The sequence below is a fragment of the Candida parapsilosis genome, contig 005809 (assembly GCF_000182765.1).
Source record: "Candida parapsilosis strain CDC317 annotated contig 005809".
NCBI lineage: Eukaryota > Fungi > Ascomycota > Pichiomycetes > Serinales > Debaryomycetaceae > Lodderomyces > Lodderomyces parapsilosis.
The window spans coordinates 978,934-998,003 of NW_023503281.1; the positions used below are offsets into that span (position 1 = coordinate 978,934).

At 38.7% G+C, this 19,070-nt stretch overlaps 12 protein-coding genes across 12 annotated transcripts; 6 read left to right on the forward strand and 6 right to left on the reverse strand. All coding sequences in view use genetic code 12, as the record gives it.

Moving 5' to 3' along the window:
- Positions 1-183: 183 nt before the first annotated feature.
- On the reverse strand, positions 184-774 carry CLG1 (Clg1p; the record flags this gene model as incomplete). The annotated part of the gene is made up of 1 exon (XM_036809366.1): positions 184-774. One exon carries the CDS (start codon positions 772-774, stop codon positions 184-186), a length of 591 nt encoding a protein of 196 aa, XP_036666010.1.
- A 701-nt stretch (positions 775-1,475) lies between these two features.
- Positions 1,476-2,960, reverse strand: CPAR2_204840 (uncharacterized protein; the record flags this gene model as incomplete). The annotated part of the gene is made up of 1 exon (XM_036809367.1): positions 1,476-2,960. The coding sequence occupies one exon, from the start codon at positions 2,958-2,960 to the stop codon at positions 1,476-1,478; it is 1,485 nt and encodes a 494-aa protein (XP_036666011.1).
- A 1,198-nt stretch (positions 2,961-4,158) lies between these two features.
- Positions 4,159-6,963, forward strand: CPAR2_204850 (uncharacterized protein; the record flags this gene model as incomplete). Its single annotated transcript, XM_036809369.1, has 1 exon — positions 4,159-6,963. One exon carries the CDS (start codon positions 4,159-4,161, stop codon positions 6,961-6,963), a length of 2,805 nt encoding a protein of 934 aa, XP_036666012.1.
- Positions 6,964-7,035: 72 nt separating this feature from the next.
- Positions 7,036-7,512, reverse strand: ARC15 (Arc15p; the record flags this gene model as incomplete). The annotated part of the gene is made up of 1 exon (XM_036809370.1): positions 7,036-7,512. One exon carries the CDS (start codon positions 7,510-7,512, stop codon positions 7,036-7,038), a length of 477 nt encoding a protein of 158 aa, XP_036666013.1.
- Positions 7,513-7,825: 313 nt separating this feature from the next.
- CPAR2_204870 (uncharacterized protein) lies at positions 7,826-8,215 on the reverse strand (the record flags this gene model as incomplete). The annotated part of the gene is made up of 1 exon (XM_036809371.1): positions 7,826-8,215. The coding sequence occupies one exon, from the start codon at positions 8,213-8,215 to the stop codon at positions 7,826-7,828; it is 390 nt and encodes a 129-aa protein (XP_036666014.1).
- A 135-nt stretch (positions 8,216-8,350) lies between these two features.
- Positions 8,351-10,000, reverse strand: PGI1 (glucose-6-phosphate isomerase; the record flags this gene model as incomplete). Its single annotated transcript, XM_036809372.1, has 1 exon — positions 8,351-10,000. The coding sequence occupies one exon, from the start codon at positions 9,998-10,000 to the stop codon at positions 8,351-8,353; it is 1,650 nt and encodes a 549-aa protein (XP_036666015.1).
- An 806-nt stretch (positions 10,001-10,806) lies between these two features.
- FGR50 (Fgr50p) lies at positions 10,807-11,688 on the forward strand (the record flags this gene model as incomplete). The annotated part of the gene is made up of 1 exon (XM_036809373.1): positions 10,807-11,688. One exon carries the CDS (start codon positions 10,807-10,809, stop codon positions 11,686-11,688), a length of 882 nt encoding a protein of 293 aa, XP_036666016.1.
- A 157-nt stretch (positions 11,689-11,845) lies between these two features.
- On the forward strand, positions 11,846-12,928 carry CPAR2_204900 (uncharacterized protein; the record flags this gene model as incomplete). The annotated part of the gene is made up of 1 exon (XM_036809374.1): positions 11,846-12,928. The coding sequence occupies one exon, from the start codon at positions 11,846-11,848 to the stop codon at positions 12,926-12,928; it is 1,083 nt and encodes a 360-aa protein (XP_036666017.1).
- Positions 12,929-12,948: 20 nt separating this feature from the next.
- Positions 12,949-13,317, reverse strand: DAD3 (Dad3p; the record flags this gene model as incomplete). Its single annotated transcript, XM_036809375.1, has 1 exon — positions 12,949-13,317. One exon carries the CDS (start codon positions 13,315-13,317, stop codon positions 12,949-12,951), a length of 369 nt encoding a protein of 122 aa, XP_036666018.1.
- A 311-nt stretch (positions 13,318-13,628) lies between these two features.
- On the forward strand, positions 13,629-14,450 carry CPAR2_204920 (uncharacterized protein; the record flags this gene model as incomplete). The annotated part of the gene is made up of 1 exon (XM_036809376.1): positions 13,629-14,450. One exon carries the CDS (start codon positions 13,629-13,631, stop codon positions 14,448-14,450), a length of 822 nt encoding a protein of 273 aa, XP_036666019.1.
- Positions 14,451-14,669: 219 nt separating this feature from the next.
- ARC40 (Arc40p) lies at positions 14,670-15,818 on the forward strand (the record flags this gene model as incomplete). The annotated part of the gene is made up of 1 exon (XM_036809377.1): positions 14,670-15,818. The coding sequence occupies one exon, from the start codon at positions 14,670-14,672 to the stop codon at positions 15,816-15,818; it is 1,149 nt and encodes a 382-aa protein (XP_036666020.1).
- A 1,354-nt stretch (positions 15,819-17,172) lies between these two features.
- Positions 17,173-19,068, forward strand: CPAR2_204940 (uncharacterized protein; the record flags this gene model as incomplete). Its single annotated transcript, XM_036809378.1, has 1 exon — positions 17,173-19,068. The coding sequence occupies one exon, from the start codon at positions 17,173-17,175 to the stop codon at positions 19,066-19,068; it is 1,896 nt and encodes a 631-aa protein (XP_036666021.1).
- Between the last annotated feature and the right edge of the window lie 2 nt (positions 19,069-19,070).

Below are 19,070 nucleotides of genomic sequence, written 5' to 3' on the forward strand. Positions count from 1 at the left end.
TGATTCAAATTCATGAAACAAACCTAAAAAATACATCAGTTTAAAAGAGCAAAAATAAACCCCTCGCCATTGATCCAATCGAAACAGCATTAGGGTCAATAACGATTCAACTACTTTTATAACTTATTCAAAGAATCAAATTCATTCAACGACTATCACCGAAAAAAAACAAAGTTATAAAATTTAAACCATATAATAATAATTTCTAATCCAACTTTCCCAATATTGTTCTAATGCCCAAATGTCACTTTCATTAACAAGCAAACTCCACTTAATGTCTTCGAGCCAGACTTTCTCTTCTCTGTTTAAAACCTCCACTGGTATTCCGGAAGCATCACTCCAAGACTTGTTTGTGAATGTGTTGTCGTCGTTAAACTTGTTGGCCAACATAAGAGCCACAACAACCTTTACAAAACTAACATTGAAACCATACCTCAGGATGTACACGAGTCCAACGAGTACCGTTGATTTAGATAAGTTTGTTGCTGTTAATATATGTTCAATGTTGTGTTTGGTGCTCGTGTAGACAAATCGTGATAGTAAGTTTGGTGATTGTTGTAGTTGATGTGGTTGTTGCAGTTGTTGTGGTTGTTGTAGTTGTTGTAATTGAGGAAGTGGTACTTGTTCGTGATAAGGAATCTGTCGTGGTTGGAAGTATGATTGTGGATAGTAAGGCTGGGAAACAGGGAATGGTTCGTGGGCAAAGTGTTGGTGCCACGGATCTGTTGTATATTGATGTTGAGCCTGGACAGGCCAGTAATAGGTGTTGCTCATACTTTTTCAGGAAGAGTCTTAATGAAAAGCTCTTCTCTAGGGTCTAAAGCGTTCGATAGCACGCTTGTAGTTTGTTGTTTAGTTGGCTCGAAGTACAGAGAACCCCAAAGCTAAACGTTTTGTGCAAAACGAAAAAAAAAATTTTTTGTTCAACTTCTTTTTCTTTTATTTCTTTTCGACCAAATCTTTTGATATTTTGAGCAAAAGGACACGACATATCGCAAAACGATGACACATAATCAAAGAACACATCTAGGCACGATGTCACACCTTTTTCACTGGCACAAACACTCTTTCTTATTCTTCCTACAAGTCGTTGTGGTAGCAAGCAGCTCAACCAATACCGTGCACTTCTATTGGGAATCTTTCTCTACGCTACTGTTGCAGAGACTGTGTACTTTCTTTTCAAAGAGAAGATCTTTTTTACGACGAGTAAACGTACCGTCATGGAAAAGAAAAGAAACTTTTTTCTTTTTCACAAGTCGATGACCTTTTTCCGCACACGTGCCCATTTGCAGCAACAAACTCCTTAAGAGTTCTGAGGGGATAGATAATATTTGACAGTTGCACCACATAACACTGCGAGCTTAGTTGGAACTCAACCACTAGGACCGCTGTATCAAGTAGTCACAGCAACTCTCTCTCAACAAAATTTTGTGTGTATTTACATGCAAATAGTTGCAAATTTCACTATACAAATTCTATCTGCCATGCCTCTGCTCCCAAAATTGTAAACAACTTGTAAGAATCCATCCCAAGACCCCAACCAACATTGCCATTATACCATATGCTTCGGCAAAACCTAAATTATCAAACATTTTGGGGTAATAAAATGGCCCAATAAAGGCAAACAATTGTCTGAGAAATGTTACAAACAAACTGATTTGTACTGCTTTAGTGTGATCCAGATCAATACAATAAGCGATAATTGGTGATGTACCAATTTGCAAACCAAAAGCAGCAATTGCACATCCAATCAATGGAGTCACATTGTAGTGGTCAATGTTTTGTATTTGAACACCAAAGACAATCAAACCAACAATGCAAGTGATGTAGCCTGGATGGGTAACCCATAATCTAAAACTTGGACCTTTGTTATTTTTATGACCCCATTGCACCAATCTGTCCGACAAGTAACCACCAACTTCACCAATAACAGTACCAATAACAAATGAAAGAAATTGCAAACCCAATGCTTGTGGCCCCAATTCAAATTTGTGCACCATAACCTGGGGGATTTCAACATTCATGGCAATATTACCATGCATAAACATCATGGTGTAACCAAATGCAGGAATAAATACTCTTGGTTTCAAGAGAAACATTAGTGGTTCAAGAAATTTAAAAATGGTGATTTTGTTCTCTGGGAAGATGGCTTTGAAGCGTAATTGTTTGAATCTGTTAGTTTCATTTCTTGACAAATCAGCTGGGTTATACGAAGTTTCTTTACCAAGGAACAAGTAACAGACAGCTAATACAAACATGGTACAAGCAAACACAACATGAACGTATTTTGGATTTTGGTATTCAGCAACAAAACCCATAAGGAAAGCACCAAACATGGTTCCCAAGTTGACAGATATAGCCCAAACTCCACTTCTTGAACCTCTTTGGTGACTAAATGTAGTTTCTTTTACAATTGCCCCACCAACTGCCAAACCGGGAGAGACAAACACCGCCAGCAAACATCTCATTGCCATCAAGGTGCCGTAATCAGTACTGAACACAGCACCAATGGAGAATGCCATGGTTCCCAATACTGATATAATCAAAAGCAACCTTTTACCGTATCTTTGCATAACTGGCACCCAAAACATTGGAAATGTACCAATGAGCACAATTTGGGCTGAAGTCAAGTATGAGACCCTAGGCACAGGCTTGTCCAATATTTCTGAGTATTTACCGAATGATGGAACTATACCTGACGCCATAAAAGTCCCCATAAACCCATGGAAAGCCACCATCCCCAACTGTAAGAATTTGAAACTATCTGGCCAGTTCAATGGATCGTCATCACTCATGGATGGGAGTGGATCCAATTCATAGGTTCCATGTTTTGCAATAAGATATTGCTTGTGTTCTTCAGATATAGAAGCTGGATGTGACCCATGAGTGGAAATCTTTTCCACCTGGTCATCCATCGGACCTTTTTCATGATCTATAGAGGGTGTATTTGAAGAAGTCATTGAATGTTGAGTTGATAAAAGAAGAATCTTTGGTAAGAATGGACACCAGCCTCTATATTTATATATGTAGTGGAGTATCATCTACCGAGAGGGGTGCAGAAGCATTTTGAAACCGTAATTTGCAACAGACGTTTGAGAAGGTAAATTTCGTCTAACGAGATCTAACCTATTGTTATCTGTAGTTGCGTTTGTGGAGTAGTGCTGCAAGATCTAAGGGGTAAATATATATCCAAACAAACTATTGCAATCTGTGACTAGCCAAGTTTTATATACCAATATATATCCGACAAAACATGTCGAAAACAATTAGTTAAGTAACTTTTGGCGTAATGCGTGTCAGCTAGTAAAGTCCCCCCACTAAATATATTACCCCCAAACCTTGTTTTGCCTGAAAATGGGACGATTTGCATGATAACAGATTTTGTTCTTTTTGGTCGCTCTCCCCCGCAATCTGCTTTCGGAAATACAAAAAATTAAACTTTTTAGTGGATTCACATAGCTTATTCTTTTGCAAAGTTCTCAATTGGATACATGTTGTTTCCAGCTTGAGCCCCACACCAGTACTTATCGATAATGGAGCTACATAATATCAGTAGGCATATTATGTTTGATTTTGACTTCATTCTATTATATCAGAAAGATGTCAACCCTGAACTTCATTTTATTTTATTATGCCAACCTTTTCTGTCTTGGCAGGAGTTTCATCATCTGTGATTAATTCTGGGTTTTCAAATTACCCTAGATCTTACCCCCCAGAGAACCTTTATTATATAGCTCCACTCTCTCTCAACTCGGAATTAGCATTAATTCGCAAAACATGTTGCAAAAGGAAGAAAAAAAAAAATGTCTCAACTTCACTTTTCTTGGTACTGCCCAAAATACCCCATTGAGAGGTATCAGAATAAACTAATTGAATGAGAAGAAAAAGAAACTTGCATAGTCACATTTCTCCACGTTCTGCGCATAGGGATGAACATCACAAACGGCTGTACTTCTAAAGGAACAACTGTGAAGTGGTATCGTTGTGCCTGTGCAAAAATGTAACAATAATATGTACATTGTAGCATACGCTACCAACTTTACACGAGGCGCTACCTACGCACAAACAGAAGATCATTTGTTTACATTTCGCCTTTTTTTTTTGTTTACATTTTGATTTCCTCATATCATTTACCTACCTTCATATTTAAACCACCAAATGTCGGTCCCATTATACCTCAAGATAAAGGGCCCTCAATCCGGTGACCAACACTACGATCCACGCTTTGCTGTTATCTCAGAGAAGTCAATTGAGTTCAATGATTCCAAATACGATTTCGAGCAAATCTATCAGCCATCGGAAACTCAATACCCGGACTTGGTCAACTCACACAACTCTTGTATTGTGTTGATGGGACCAACTGGAGGAGGCAAGACAACCATGATGAGACAGTTGGTGAATGCAAAATTGAAGTCATTTGATAGTGAACCAGTTTTCGTTTCTTCATTTGAAATTGCCAATAATAAATTCTTGATTGACTTGTTGGATAATAACCCGGCAAAGGTTCCATTTAGCTTATTGAACAACTTTGAAAATAAATTGAAAAGGAGAAAGGCAAGCAGTGAGATGATTAAGGAAATCTTCAAACAAAGGTCGAGCAAAGCCACCGAGTTCAATCCCAATTCATCTAGATCGTGTCTTGTAATCACATTCTTTTACCACAACTTTAGAACCACGTTTGTTGACTTGATGGGTAATGAAAAGAATTCCAAGCTTAGCTCAAACATTTTTGCAAACACGAACATGTCATCGATTACTCAACAAATGGTAAACAAACAAAAAGACATTAGATCTCATAATGTGGTTACAAATTACATCTTTAAAAACAGGGATTTAAAAGTGGTGCTTAACTTGGACCCAAATGGTGATGTGTCCTTAATCAAGTCAACATTGACCAATATTGCTGAGATTGTGAAGACATTTAAATTGTCCACCACCGCAGTGGAGAAAAGTTCCCGAGTACCCAGTTATACTTTGCCTACCGTGTCTTCGATCAAAGGTAGTCCCCCAAAAGTGGCAAAGAAGGTTGGCTCAGTAAGGCTTACGCAACCGGTTAGACCTACTCGGGTTGTGGATAGGAAGTATGCAATCCGGAAACCGCCGGTCCCCACTAGAGGTCCAAGTAAGGAGGCAAAGATTATCGAGTCTTTGAAGAAGGACCAAATAATTTCTAGACAAAAGTACGCGGAATCCATCGCTGACATTAAAACTGAAATTGGCTGCTTCAAGCAAGAAACTAATCAAATGGTCAACTCATACCAAAACTTGAGATCAAGATTGGACTTGCTTGCACAGGTGAATGCCGACAAACAAGAGATGATTGCTGCCATACAAGAGGAAAATTCCAAACTTGTCCAAGAGTTGAACCAGGTTAAGCAAGAGGAAGCCGATTATGTGCAAGTAATAAGCACACACAAAGAGGAAGCTGATAGACACCAAGTCGATCTCACCAATTTGCAAAAAGAGTTAGAGGTTAGTAAAAATGCGTTATCAGAACTCAAGCTGCTCAAAACAAATCTCGAAAATGAGGTGGAGTTGCTGAAGGAAGAAGGACGTAAGTTGATAGAACGAGTCAGAATGTTGAATTTTGAACTTGATGAAAATAAGAAATTACTTGCCAGCAATAGTTTTGACATGACACAACTTCGTGAAGAGATTGACTCGCAAAAAAGTTTGCTGGTTCAGAAGGAAAGTCAGGTCATCGAGTTGCAAAATACAAAGGATGAACTTGTCAAAAGGAATGAGGTTCTTGAGAGGGAATTGAGAGACCTGAAGTTGTCCTTGGAGGAAGCAACTCTAGGCAACAATGAAGTTTCAAATGAGGTGTCAAAGTTGTCAGCCTTGATTGTGGAAAAGGATGCGGAGATTGAAAGGTTGCACCAAGTAGAACAAGAGGTGTCACAATTGAAGGAAACCCATCAATTTGAAAGTGAGTCTGCCGCTTCGCAGTTGTCAAAGATGAAGGCAGACATTTCTGCGAAACAGATCAAGATCGATTACTTACACACAACGGAAACTAATCTCACCCAACAGGTGCATCAATTGCAAGATGAGAAGAAAGTGTTGGAGGGTAAAGTGAATGAACTCAAATTAGCAAATGAGGAATTGCAAAAGCAAATTGCGTCAGCAGTAGACACTAACAATGGAAGGGCTGGTGAGTTGGAATCTGAACTATCAGAAACAAAGAACCAACTCAAAGCTTTATCGCAAAAGTTGGAGAAAGAATCCTCTTTGAATAGTCAATTGAGATTTGATCTCGAAGCTGCAATTGCCAAACAACAAACCCTTGAATTTGATCTAGCCAACGCTGAGTCAAGCTTGTCGAAAGAACTGAATGAAAAGGAGGATTTGACCAACAAGTTAGCCTCCAAGACCCAACAATTGAAAACTAAAATTGAAGCTGCAACACAATTGGAAATGGAGCTCAATGACTCCAAAGAACAGTATAAACAATTGCATGAGCGATTCGCTAGAAAGCAAGAACACTACAAAAACAAGATTTCAGATTTGAAAAAGTCACACGAATTGGTAATTGCTGAGAAAGACGCTGAGATAAAGAAATTAAGATCATCTCCAACCAAACTCGGATTAAGCGATGACTACAATGGTCACTTGTTCAGTGAACGGTCCTCACCTTTTGGGTTCAATCCTAATGAGATTTACAACGACTCAGTTGTTGAATCCACAATAAACCTCAACCAAGCTGATCAAACAAACGTGAACAACAGCAACAACCACAACAACGAAAACAATGAAAACAAGTCGTCTGAGAAAAAGTCCCCTAAAAAGTCTTACAAATTAGAGAAGCAAAAGTCGAGAAGCTCTACGCCAAACAAACATACCCCTACAAAGAATGTCCTACAACCATCAAACCAATTCAATTCGGTGCCGCTTTCATCGAGCAAAATCAAGAAAAAGAGTGGCTCTAATAAATCATCGCCTTTAAAGTCAATTAAAGCTTGAAACATTTATAATCCTTTTGTATTTTTATAACTTTTTCGGTAATATAACTAATTCCTATCACAAGAAGTTCTTCTATACAGTCCTCCGATCAGTCATGTATCTAGCGATTGCACCTACGCCAGTAATTTCAACAGTCTTTTCAAACCAATTCAACAACAACCCTCCTTGCTTTTGCCCATATGGTTCAGACATGCTCTTGTACAAATACTTGATGAGAGTATCCTGTTGCTCTTGATTCAAACTCTTGACAAATTGTCCCAATTCTGATACATTGTTGTTGTTTTTTATTGAACACAAGATCTCAAATACTGTCTTGGCGTGCATTTCCTTAGTTTGAGGCAGATCAGCGATATAAGGTGCATTGTCCAAAGCTAATTCAAGTGCTTGTTGGAATTGACCGGATGATAATTGCGACCTCACTTGTTGCGCCACCGATGATATTTGCGATTGGGACACTTGTGGTAGGTCAGGAACGAGCTCGGCTGCCGACAAATGGTATTCCGGCTCTAATGCATCAATGTCTATCTTTCTCCAATCTTCTGTGGCCATTGTATCCAGATTGATTTGCTGAAGAACACACTTGGTGGTTTCTTTGATTGTTGATTTTCTGTCAACAGAAATTCTCAGTCGCACTTTTGAGTCTACAAAGTTGTTGCAGTACACTTGTCATCCACTAGTACTCTGCTAGTCTTATACTTCCCATATTATAGAGAGTTAATGTTCTGTAAACATGATGCATTGCTCGGTTAAGTGTAGTCTCTATCATTAAATTGCCAGTACTTATCTAATTACATTATTGTTCCCACCCATATATGAGTTGTTGCTTGACTCTCATTATATAGTCGATTGCATCAGAATCTATCTAAGCATTTGACTTGCTCTTCTTCTTTTTGGACTGAAGTTCTTCTTCTTCCCTTCTTTCCTCCTTCTCTTCCTTTTCCTTCAACTTCAGATCATATTCTTCAACAAACTTTACCACACTGTCTTTCAACTTCGTGTCGTCAACTATAATAACAACTAAGCCATCACTACCGACTTCATATTTTATATGCCCCTCATTCGGTATTGCTACTGCCTCATCGAATGCATCAAAAAATGCATGCATCAATTTAAAACTTGATATCGTGTCCACAAGTATTTCTTCCATTTCCGACTCTTTTGACTTAGGTTCATCTGTGACTAAAACAATCCTGAGCGGATAGTCCAACTCTTCGTCCAGTTGAGGTCCGTCAGCTTCAAATTCAGACAGCATGGCGTTTTGTCGTTAGCTTATATTTAAAGGTCTGCAATGATTTTTCTCAAAAAAATGTCTTTTACGTCATCGCCGCTACCAAAGCTATACCCTTATCAAAACACAAACTGTTATTTAGACTACTTGACTACTTAACTACTCCCATTGTTTGAAAGTATTGATCAAACCGTTGGTAGATGGATCATGAGAACCAACTGATTTCTTATCCTCCAACTCGGTTCCAATGACCTTGGCCAAAACTTTACCCAACTCAACACCCCATTGGTCAAACGAGTTGATGTTCCAAATGGCACCTTCAGTGAATGTGACATGTTCATAATAAGCAATCAATGCTCCCAATGCAGCTGGTGTAATCTTTTGAGCCAAGATGGAAGTGGTGGGTCTGTTACCACTAAATTCCTTGTGTGGAATCAAACCTCCAGTAGTACCTTCAGCCTTAACTTGCTCTTCACTCTTTCCTTTCAACAAAGCTTCTGATTGGGCGAAAAAGTTTGATGCCAACATCTTTTGGTGCTTGTTGTTTTCAATAGGGTTGTGGGATTGAGCAGCCAAAATAAAATCAGCTGGAATCAATTTGGTACCTTGATGGACCAATTGGAAAAACGAGTGCTGAGCATTGGTAGCAGGTTCACCAAACAAGATGGTACCAGTTTGATAGTTTGTGAAAACATTGGCTCTGGTGACAGACTTACCATTTGATTCCATAGACAACTGCTGCAAATAGGCTGGGAATCTGTGTAAGTATTGATCATAAGGCACAACCAAGTGAGTTTGGGCATTGAAGAAGTTGTTGTACCAAACAGAAATCAAACCACCAAGTACTGGGATGTTATTTTCCAATGGAGTTTTCAAGAAATGCTCATCAACAGCTTCAGCACCAGCTAAAAACTTTTCAAAGTTGTCAAACCCTATGTAGATGGCGACTGATAAACCAATGGCAGACCAAACCGAGTAACGTCCACCGACCCAGCTTTCAAAGCCGAACATATTCTTGGGATCAATTCCGAATTTGATGACCTCCTTTTCATTTGTGGACAAAGCTGCAAAATGTTGAGCAATGTATTTGGTATCTTTGGCGTGTTCCAAAAACCATTTCTTTGCAGAAGTGGCATTGGTGATTGTTTCAGCAGTAGTAAATGTCTTTGAAGCAATCAAAAACAATGTTGTTTCTGGGTTAACTTTTTTCAACACTTCAGCGATATCAGTTCCATCAATGTTTGACACAAAGTGAGCATTCAAACCTGGCTTGCTGTAATATTTCAAAGCTTCAGTAACCATAACTGGACCAAGGTCTGAACCTCCAATACCAATGTTGACCACGTCAGTAATGGCTTTTCCGGTGTAACCTTTCCATTCTCCATCTCTAACTTGGTCGGAAAATTCTTTCATGTGGTTCAAAACGTCCCAAACTTCTTGAGTTGTGTCCTTACCGTCAACTGGCATTTTGTGTTTCTTGACATTTCTCAAGGCAACGTGGTAAACTGCTCTATCTTCAGTGGTGTTGATGTGATCACCGGCAAACATCTCATCTCTCAATTTTTCCACACCAGCCTCCTTGGCCAATTGAATCAATTTGTCAAGAATTTCCTGATTGATCAAGTTTTTAGAAAAGTCAAAAAGAATCTTTGAGTCATCGTAGTTGGTGAAAATGCGGGAAAATTCATCAAATCTTTTTGGATCTTTGGCAAATGCTGCTCTAACATCGAATTTTTCACCTTCTTTCTTGTAGAGTTGTTCCAATTCTTTCCAAGCTGGCAAGTCTGAAGCTAATTTAAATGATGACATTGTTAACGTATTCAATTGAGTCTAATTGAGTTGTGAGTTCAAAAAGAAAATGAAGAGAGTAATGAAAGTGGAAAAAGGGAATAGCAAATGAATATTTAAATTGTTGGAAATTATTGTCTAGATTTCCATATGCAATTTTTTGTGTAGCACTTGAAAAGTGAGGGCGATTGCGGATAAAGCGCATTACGGTTTTTTTAGTAAGCGTCACTTTTTTCGGATGACAGAATTGCATTTTTTGGGCACTAGGTAGGATGCTGCGTTGTTACGTGTATGCACCTATTCGTATTGGGAAGTAGAAGCGTCTACGCGATGGAAGTCACCACTGTTTTACCCAACCGTGCAAAGTTGGTTGAATGCAAGTGTCCTCCATGGAGATAACCTTTATCGATCGCGCTATATCCGGTGATTTGTAAACAGCAAAACTTCACACACTTCAATTGCTATACTCTTGTGGGAATCCAATCACAACTTCACTACGCAAGCCGTTACAGCCGTCTCACAATGAAGTTACAAAACCAAAAGTGAGTGTATCGCAAATGCTTATAGTTGACTGAAGGATTAGGAAAGTTGTCGTAATTGAGAAGAGAGGATCTTTCATGCTGTTTGCAGCTCTTCTCAGTACGGCAACTATGGCCCAGCTATCGCTCTGGTTTCAATCGCTTGAAATCCACATACTGAGTAGTGGTCTATTTTTTATTTTCTGTTGTGCCCAGCATCGATCGCAAAATCTAGACAAAAAAATAAAGTCATCAGTGACTAAGATTTCGGAGATACAATCAAACAAATTAATCTGATCACCCAGAAAAATGGGATTGGTTTCGATATGGGCAGCCGAAGAAACCAGCGGGGAAAAACCAAATGATTCCAAGGAAAAGTTAGAGAAGAAGTTGGATAGTAAATGGAACAAACCTATAACACTGACATCGAAATTAGAGAGTCAATGGGCAAGCAGTGGTGACGGCCAAAAAGACAATAGTAGGGCACATGTGGGAGGAGGTAGACAGGAGAAGAGCTCTTTCAATCATGGTGGTGGTGGTAGATCTCATGTCAAAAGGACTGGTGGTAGACCCCACGAAACAAACTTTCATCAAGATAAGGACCATCGCAAACGACATCCAAACAAACGAGGTAACAAGCACACTATACATGAGAAGCCTGCCACGGACCAGGAAGTGCACCAAGCTCCAGGGGTTAGGCATGTAGAGGAGTCTGATGTAGAAACAGTTGTTTCTGATAAATTGTACGCCAAGGGTCCTACGACTAAAGCTGCGCAATCTTTGGCTTCTAGGATTACAATTGACCCTAGAAGAGAAGAAGCAGATGCAGATGATGCTACTGTTTGGGAAGAGGAAGAGGTGGAAGAGCAAACGCAACAGCGCTTTAAACAAAAACCCACGCGGGGTAAGTCATTGGCAGAAAGATTGGACAGTATGAGTTTCAAAGATGCTAAACACAAAATACCAGAAGCAAGTTCACCTAGAGCAAAGAATCGAAAGAGCACGAATAAAGATATACGGAAGCAACCGGCCAATCTACTGACGAGAGGAAGTGGGCACTTTTCCAAAAAGCTGGATTCCATAGATGAGCAAGCAGCCAAGGAGAAAGAAGAGAAGGAGAAACAAGAGTTGCTCAAGATGCTCGAAGAGTTTGAAAGCAAGAAAATAGACTGGGCGAGTTTAGAAGACTAGATAGGTTGTAGACAATAGATAGAGACGCTTGAATGATGATCTGTGCGGCTTTTCTTTTCGCACACTCTAAGGAATCACGTTCTTCTGTACGAGTTACCACATTACGTTCTTCTGTACATTTTAACACGTTACGGTTGCCAAAAAAACCCAAATACCAATGAGCGTCAAGAAGATTAGTAATGTTCTCCTTTCAAGGCCAATCAAAAGGGCCATGCTACCTGCAAGGCTTACATTTTTTCCTGCTAGGCAGTTTAAACACACTACACTCTTTCGCCGTCATTTCAACAACGCAAATTACGATACAATAGTTAAAAATGCAGTACATATGAATCGCAATGGAGTTAAAGGTTCATCTCTTGGCGGGAAAAGACTACCCTTTCGAACGATTTTGATACTTATAGCCACGTCATCGAGTTTATCGATGATGCTATACGCCACTATACAATACTTTAAAATCAGGGATGAGTTGAATCATTCCAAAGAGACAAACATCGAAAAGTTAATCTTTTTGCCGCTATGGTTTAACTCAAACATTCTATGGAAAAAGACATTGAATTACCCTGAAGGGTTGCGTTATATCGATTTGGGGTATTACAGTTACTTGACTACAGAAATGATACAAAACAACAGCAACAACAGCAACGGGAGCAAATCTGATGTTGAAGAGTACTGTCATGAATTGCAACTGCACAATATAAAGTATGCCGTTCTTGAAAAACTTTCTTCAAATAACAAAATACGGGCAATATTTGGACTACCTTTGAACCTCACTTTGGATAACTCAAAATTCAACATTTGGATTGAATTGCTGCATCCCAGTGTTTCAGGAATGCAAATGAATATCACCCAGAGCTCGAGTTTGAATGAAAAGAGCAACAGTCTTGGTTTCAGGTGGGCAATTAAAACTATAAATTGGAATTCCATCAAGGATGACACGTTATCACCAATTGGGTTGGGCATGGCCAGGATCGGCTCCAATGCAGAGACAAAGATACACGAAAAATCCAGTGGCAAGGTGCACGAAGTACATCAAAGCAAAGAAAAAGTGCCATTGAATCCAAATAGAGACTACGCGGTGAAATTTCAAAGCGAATATGTTGTCACTGACAAGTCAGCAAACAAGCAGGGAAAGATAAAGTATATTGGTACTATTGATTTTGATCATTTGTTGATCAATCGTGGCGTCATCATCACTGACATTGAATTGGTCTATGATGATACCCTGTATAAGATCATATAGTTTAAATAAACTGTATCGTTTCAAGTATCAGAAATACTCAGTAGTTCGTTTGCACCCTTGCCGTACTCCTCTGCATCATTATCGTCGCCCACTTCTTCTTCACTTTCCACCTGGGTGTCACCATCCTCTTCCATGCCTTCACCCACATCAGCATATAGTGTATAAACAGCACCTCTAAAGAAGGTGTATATGAGCAGTAGCTTTGTTTCCATTTGTCTCAATGTTTCAACCAGTCTGATACTTTCACCCCCGTCCACCTCATCTTTATTTGTGAGACTTTTTAGCCTTTGATTTAGTTGAATCAATGTGTCATTGATATTTTGATACTCTATGAGCACCGATGCTTCTAGTTCAGTGAGATTCGGCTTTGTCGTGTAGTCAATGTCCATATTTTGGAGTCTGTTGTATATGAGCTTTGAAAAGTTGCGTATTTGTTTACAGTTTCCACATATTTTGACTCGCGTTTTGTGTGCGTCAATAGGAGGTACTCTCTATCTCGGTCGGAGTAGATTACATTTCGACCTAGAGACGAGAGAACTTAGGTCGACATAACTAAAAGAGAAAGACTTGGTAACAATCCTGCATACAAACTAATTTCATTCTAATTTCATTTTTACGTTTTGGTAATTTCATTTGCATTGCTGTTTTTGCAAGTAGTGACATACCCAATCACTTTATAGACCTGGCACCTCTCCCCACAATGTCTGCTACTACCACCGAATCCCAACTAAACGGGTCAATTGGTACTCACGACCAACATCAAACACAAGATTCAACACCACAACAAGCGAAGCCCGACACACCAACAAACAAGACCCCAAATGATAAACATCACAAGTTCAAAAAGAAATTGGTTAGAGCTCAGCCTGATACGAATGCTATGAAATATAAAGTATGGCTTGCTGGCCACATCACATCTGTGGTATTTGGCACCATTTCATTCTTTTTTCAAGTATTTTGGTTGCCCAATGTCTACTATATTAATTCTATTTGTTATAGATTAGCGTTGCTTGGCTCAGCGGTGGCATTGACCTCCACATTTAGTCACAAGTTTGGATTACATTTTTTACCACCAGTGGCTACATTATTAAGTCATGAAAATTTCCAATACTTGATCTTGACTATAGTTTGGTGCTTTACATTCAGATCAGTGTTTAAAATCTTGCCATACTTTTTGTTGAGCATTCTACACTTGAGCAAAGTGAAGGATGTGAGTGCCTTTCTCAAACATGCGTCAACAATCTCATCATGGATCGCATACGATGAATTGTTTCTTATTTTCTACTTGGTTATAAGAACATTGTTTTTTAGAAACGCTAGTGGTTTTCAATTGACTTTGTTTTTAATCTTTTATTGGTTGAGAATATTGTACAATAAAGAAACTGGAAATTTGTTTTCCACAGTTGTCGATAGATTGGATGGTGAAATGGTTAAAATCAAAAACCCAACTTTCCAAAGAAGATGGGAAAAGGTTAGAGAGTTTGTCAAGGTTAAGCAAGAACAAGAGCATCAAGATGATTAGGGCTTGAAAGGTGTTACATGTATAAGTATATAGCTTTCTTGCTAGTTGTAACAGTTTCGAGATCTCTTGATGACGTAGCTCTCCAATGTCGGCTCCAATTTCAGCATTTTTTTTTTTTCTTTTCGGCAACTGTCAAAATTTGCCCCATTTTGTCCAACATTTCTTCTTCAAGTTTGGTTGAGAGTTACTCCTGAACTACTACACTGATCTACAATTGTGATGTCGAAAGTTCCAGCTATTTATCAATTGGGCCATTTACCCATCAAGGACCATGTTTTTTCACCAGACCGTACCATTTTAGCAATCACCAAAGAAAACTTGGTGGAAATTTACAAAGTCAACCCAAGCAACTTATCAGCCAAGCCCAAATTGGTTGCCGAATTACGTGACCATGATAAAACTGTCACCTCAGTTGATATCTCACCTGATGGATCTAGAATTTTGACTTGTTCTCAAGATAGAAATGCTTCGGTTTGGGAATACGAAAATGGGGAATTTAAACCAACTTTGGTATTGTTACGTATAAACAGAGCCGCAACTGTTTGTAGGTGGTCTCCAGATGGACAAAAATTTGCTGTTGGATCTGGTGATAGGGTGATTGCTGTTTGTTATTACGAACAAGAGAATGATTGGTGGGTTTCAAAACATTTGAAAAAGCCAATCAAGTCAACCATCACCACCATCGACTGGCACCCAAATGGTGTTTTGTTAGCCAGTGGATCAACCGATGGTCATATTAGAGTGTTTAGTGGTTACATCAAGGGAATTGATTCTAAGCCAGAGCCTAGTGTATGGGGCTCAAAATTGCCCTTTCAAACATTGTGTGGTGATTTCACAAATGAAACAAACGCATGGGTGCATAGCGTTAAGTTTAGTCCCAATGGAAATGCATTAGCTTGGGTGTCTCATGATTCTTCAATTGGAGTCGTTTACCCACAAGGTGAGGGACTTGAGCCGAAATCAATATTGAATGTCAAGACAAATTATTTACCATTTAGGTCCGTAGTTTGGTCTTCAGACAATTCAATTGTTGTTGGTGGTTTCAATTGTAATTTGGTTGTATTTAAAGGTGACGAGCAAAATTGGCAAGAAGCTTACCAAATTGAAGAGCAAAAAGATTTAACTAAAGAGCCACCAAAAGTTAATGGTGATGACGATGACGAGGAAATTTCTTCTCACCAAGCTTTGAATATGTTTAAGCAAATGGACTTGAAAGGAAGAGCTGGTAAGCCAAGTGGTGGGCATGGAAAGGCAGCTAAAGCTTTAACCACAATTCATCAAAACACAATTGTCAGCATTAAAAACTTTGCTAATGGACAAGTTTCAACTTCGGGTATTGATGGTAAAGTAGTTGTATTCAATGTATAGAGTTGAAGTTGAAACGCTACGAGAGTTGAAGTTGAAACACTACGACAGTTGAATTGAAGAATATATCATTTGCATTTGTTCTATAAACTCTAATAGATTAGTTAGTAAAAATCACTCGGCAAATATGGTGAATGTCATTCATAATCAGAGTAATTCTAGAGCTTTGGTAAAGTTGGTATCTTCAGATTATTTGGTTCAGAAGCAGAACTGATAACATATACTTTTCATCATAATGAATGACATTTCCACAAGACAAAAGTCGAAACATACCCTTTTTTGATAATTAGTTAGTAAAATGTTGACTTCCCTCTAGGTCAACACAACTTAAAGAATTCCAAAGGAAAAGATACTTTGTAAAAGTCAGATGGTGATGCATGTAAATTTATCCATTGGATCACGAGTCACCGGACAGAAAAAATGTAGGAAACATATTCATCATATTCAAAATATCATTTTGGGGGATTCTTTTAGGTGGTGATATGAAAACATACTAAAATGTAAAGTTAGCACAACTGAACCAAATAACCACCATCCACATTTCCAGTTCCATACAGTCAATCACAATCATAAACGAAGAATTCCTTAACAATATGTCCTGCATGTACATCCTCAGTTATAAAAAGTTATATCATTGAGTTTAATCATGTTGAAAAGTGCATTGAAAGAAGGAGGAGAAAAATCACAATAAAGTGATTCCCCTTGGAAAGACATTGATATTGACATACCAATTAAGACACGGTGTTAGTGACGACACAAAGGTCGTCCTACCATTCGTGGCATTATTGACTTAAATGAACTTCTGCTGAAGAAAAAGGTTGGTAAGTATATCATCTGAGAAAATTTTTTTCCAATGAAAAATAAAAATTTCAAATTGTTTCTCTCCTCCTCTGTTACTGATATTGTGCCGGGTAAATAGCTAACATCAAGTTATGAGAGATTAAAAACACCAATTAGTGTGATAAGCAAATTGAACTATTCAATCACAAAATACTCTTCGCGTGTGGATAATTCAGTAAATTGCAGTAAACGATCTTCTCATTGGGTGATTGTAAGGTGCTCGCAACTCCGTCATAAACTGGAATTATAATAATGGTTTCACTACGAAAAGAAACTCGAAAAAGGAAAAAGGGGTCCTTTTGATGCTTCACACCACTTGATCATATCAAAATCACTCCATTTTGTTACTCAAATACTAATTATCCTAAATTTCAATTGTGTTTATTTGGTTGCAATTTTTTTCTTTCAGGTTTAGGGTCCATTTATGCATATCAATTGTATATCTAATCTGCGCATCTAAACAAACATACACTGGAAGCTTATCATCACGCATCTATACTACCACACACAACCGACTATGGGTACCAAAGACTATTCCGACGACGAAATACAACCTCTCATTGTCAACAATCGAGATGGCATACTGACTAACAAGCGTTCACCAATTAGCCATAACAATTTACCTAACCACTTGCGTCATGCTCAATACTCAACACCAGCACTTGCATCGGCAGCATCACCAAACAGGTTTAGAGAAAGACTGAGGTCACCCAATTTTTCCTCCCGCTCAAGGTCAGGCAACGCTCTTAACAGTTTAATGCAATCTGACTACACCGAGTTTGAGGAGTTTGGTTGCCCCAGGAGGCGTCTGTCATTCTCAGCTAGCGATTATATGAAAATGAGACCAGATAGACCCCTTTTCCATAGGTTGTTATCCAGTCATCACTCAGTAACCAATCCAAATTCTGCTACTGATGGCTATAACCCAAGTAATTTGAATAATGTGCAAGCATCACAACCTTTATTTTACCAAGCACATGATGAGAGTACCACATCTTTGCATGAAAGCCTTTTCAATGAGTCTAGAGGAAGAAATCTCGTGGAGCTTGTCAGTAGCCTAAGACCACTAAGATTAATTGGGAATGCAAAGCCATTGTGCAATTGGTATGCACATTATAGAGATGATGTACAGAAAATCAAGAACAAAGAAGTTAGAGCCTACTATGAAGAGCAAAATTACTTGATTACCAAGTTCCAAGAAATTGATAACTTTCTTGATGCTGGCAAAATCCATTACAATATGTTGAGTAATTATGGCAGTGGAGAATCATTTCGTGGAGTTTTGTTGGATAATATTGAAGAAACAGAAGAGCCAGCAAGCCCTGTGAGTGTAAAAAATGGCGACAAGGAAACTTTAGTAAATGGGAAAAAGAGTTACGATTCATTGCAAGGTCCGGATATGGAGCGAGGAAATGACGCGTCGTTATCTAAGTTTTCCCGGTTTTACGATGTTCCAGGTAATGTTGCCAATGATGGATCTAAATTTCTAGGTTACAATGAAGAGGAAAATAACACTCAAGTATTGACAGCTATTTTGGTTAATTTCCTCGTCAATATCTTGCTTCTTGTGGGCAAAATAGCTGTAACATTGCTTACAAATTCTCTTTCTGTGGTGGCATCATTGGTTGATTCGGTCTTGGATTTTTTATCGACTTTCATCATCTATGTTGTCAATCGATTGGCAGCACAGAATAACTGGAAAGTGCAACATTCTTACCCAGTTGGAAGATCAAGATTGGAGCCCTTGGGAGTGCTCATTTTCTCAATCATTATCATAATTTCATTTTTTCAAGTTGGGCAAGAATCGTTCAGAAGGCTTTTTTTCAGTACACCTGAACAAAAAGTTCCAGCAACCATTGGATTTGATGCAATTTTGATTATGGTTATAACAATTGTCGCTAAATTGGGATGTTGGATTTGGTGTTCGAAAAGTCAATCGTCGTCAGTTCAGGCTCTTGCGCAGGATGCCATGACTGATATAGTGTTCAATACAGTCTCATTGTTAATGCCCTGGCTTGGTCACGTCTTTAGTATTTGGTGGTTTGATCCATTGGGAGCTTTGCTATTGTCAATGTACATCATTTTCAATTGGGGCAAAACAGCTTTTCAACATATAAGCAATCTCACTGGTGCAGTAGCTGATCCTTTGGAGTACAAGGTTGTGTTGTATCTTTGTTGTCGATTTGCTGAGCCAATTAAACGAATCACTGCATTAAAAATATACCATGTTGGCGATAATTTGAATGTTGAAGTTGATCTCGTGTTTGCTAACGACAAGTTTGATTTGAGTTTTAAAGATTGTCACGATATCGCTGAAGCGTTACAGTATAGTATTGAAAGTTTGCCCATGGTCGAAAGAGCATTTGTACATATAGACTACATGGAGGGAAATTACAAAGGGCATCTAAAGTAGTA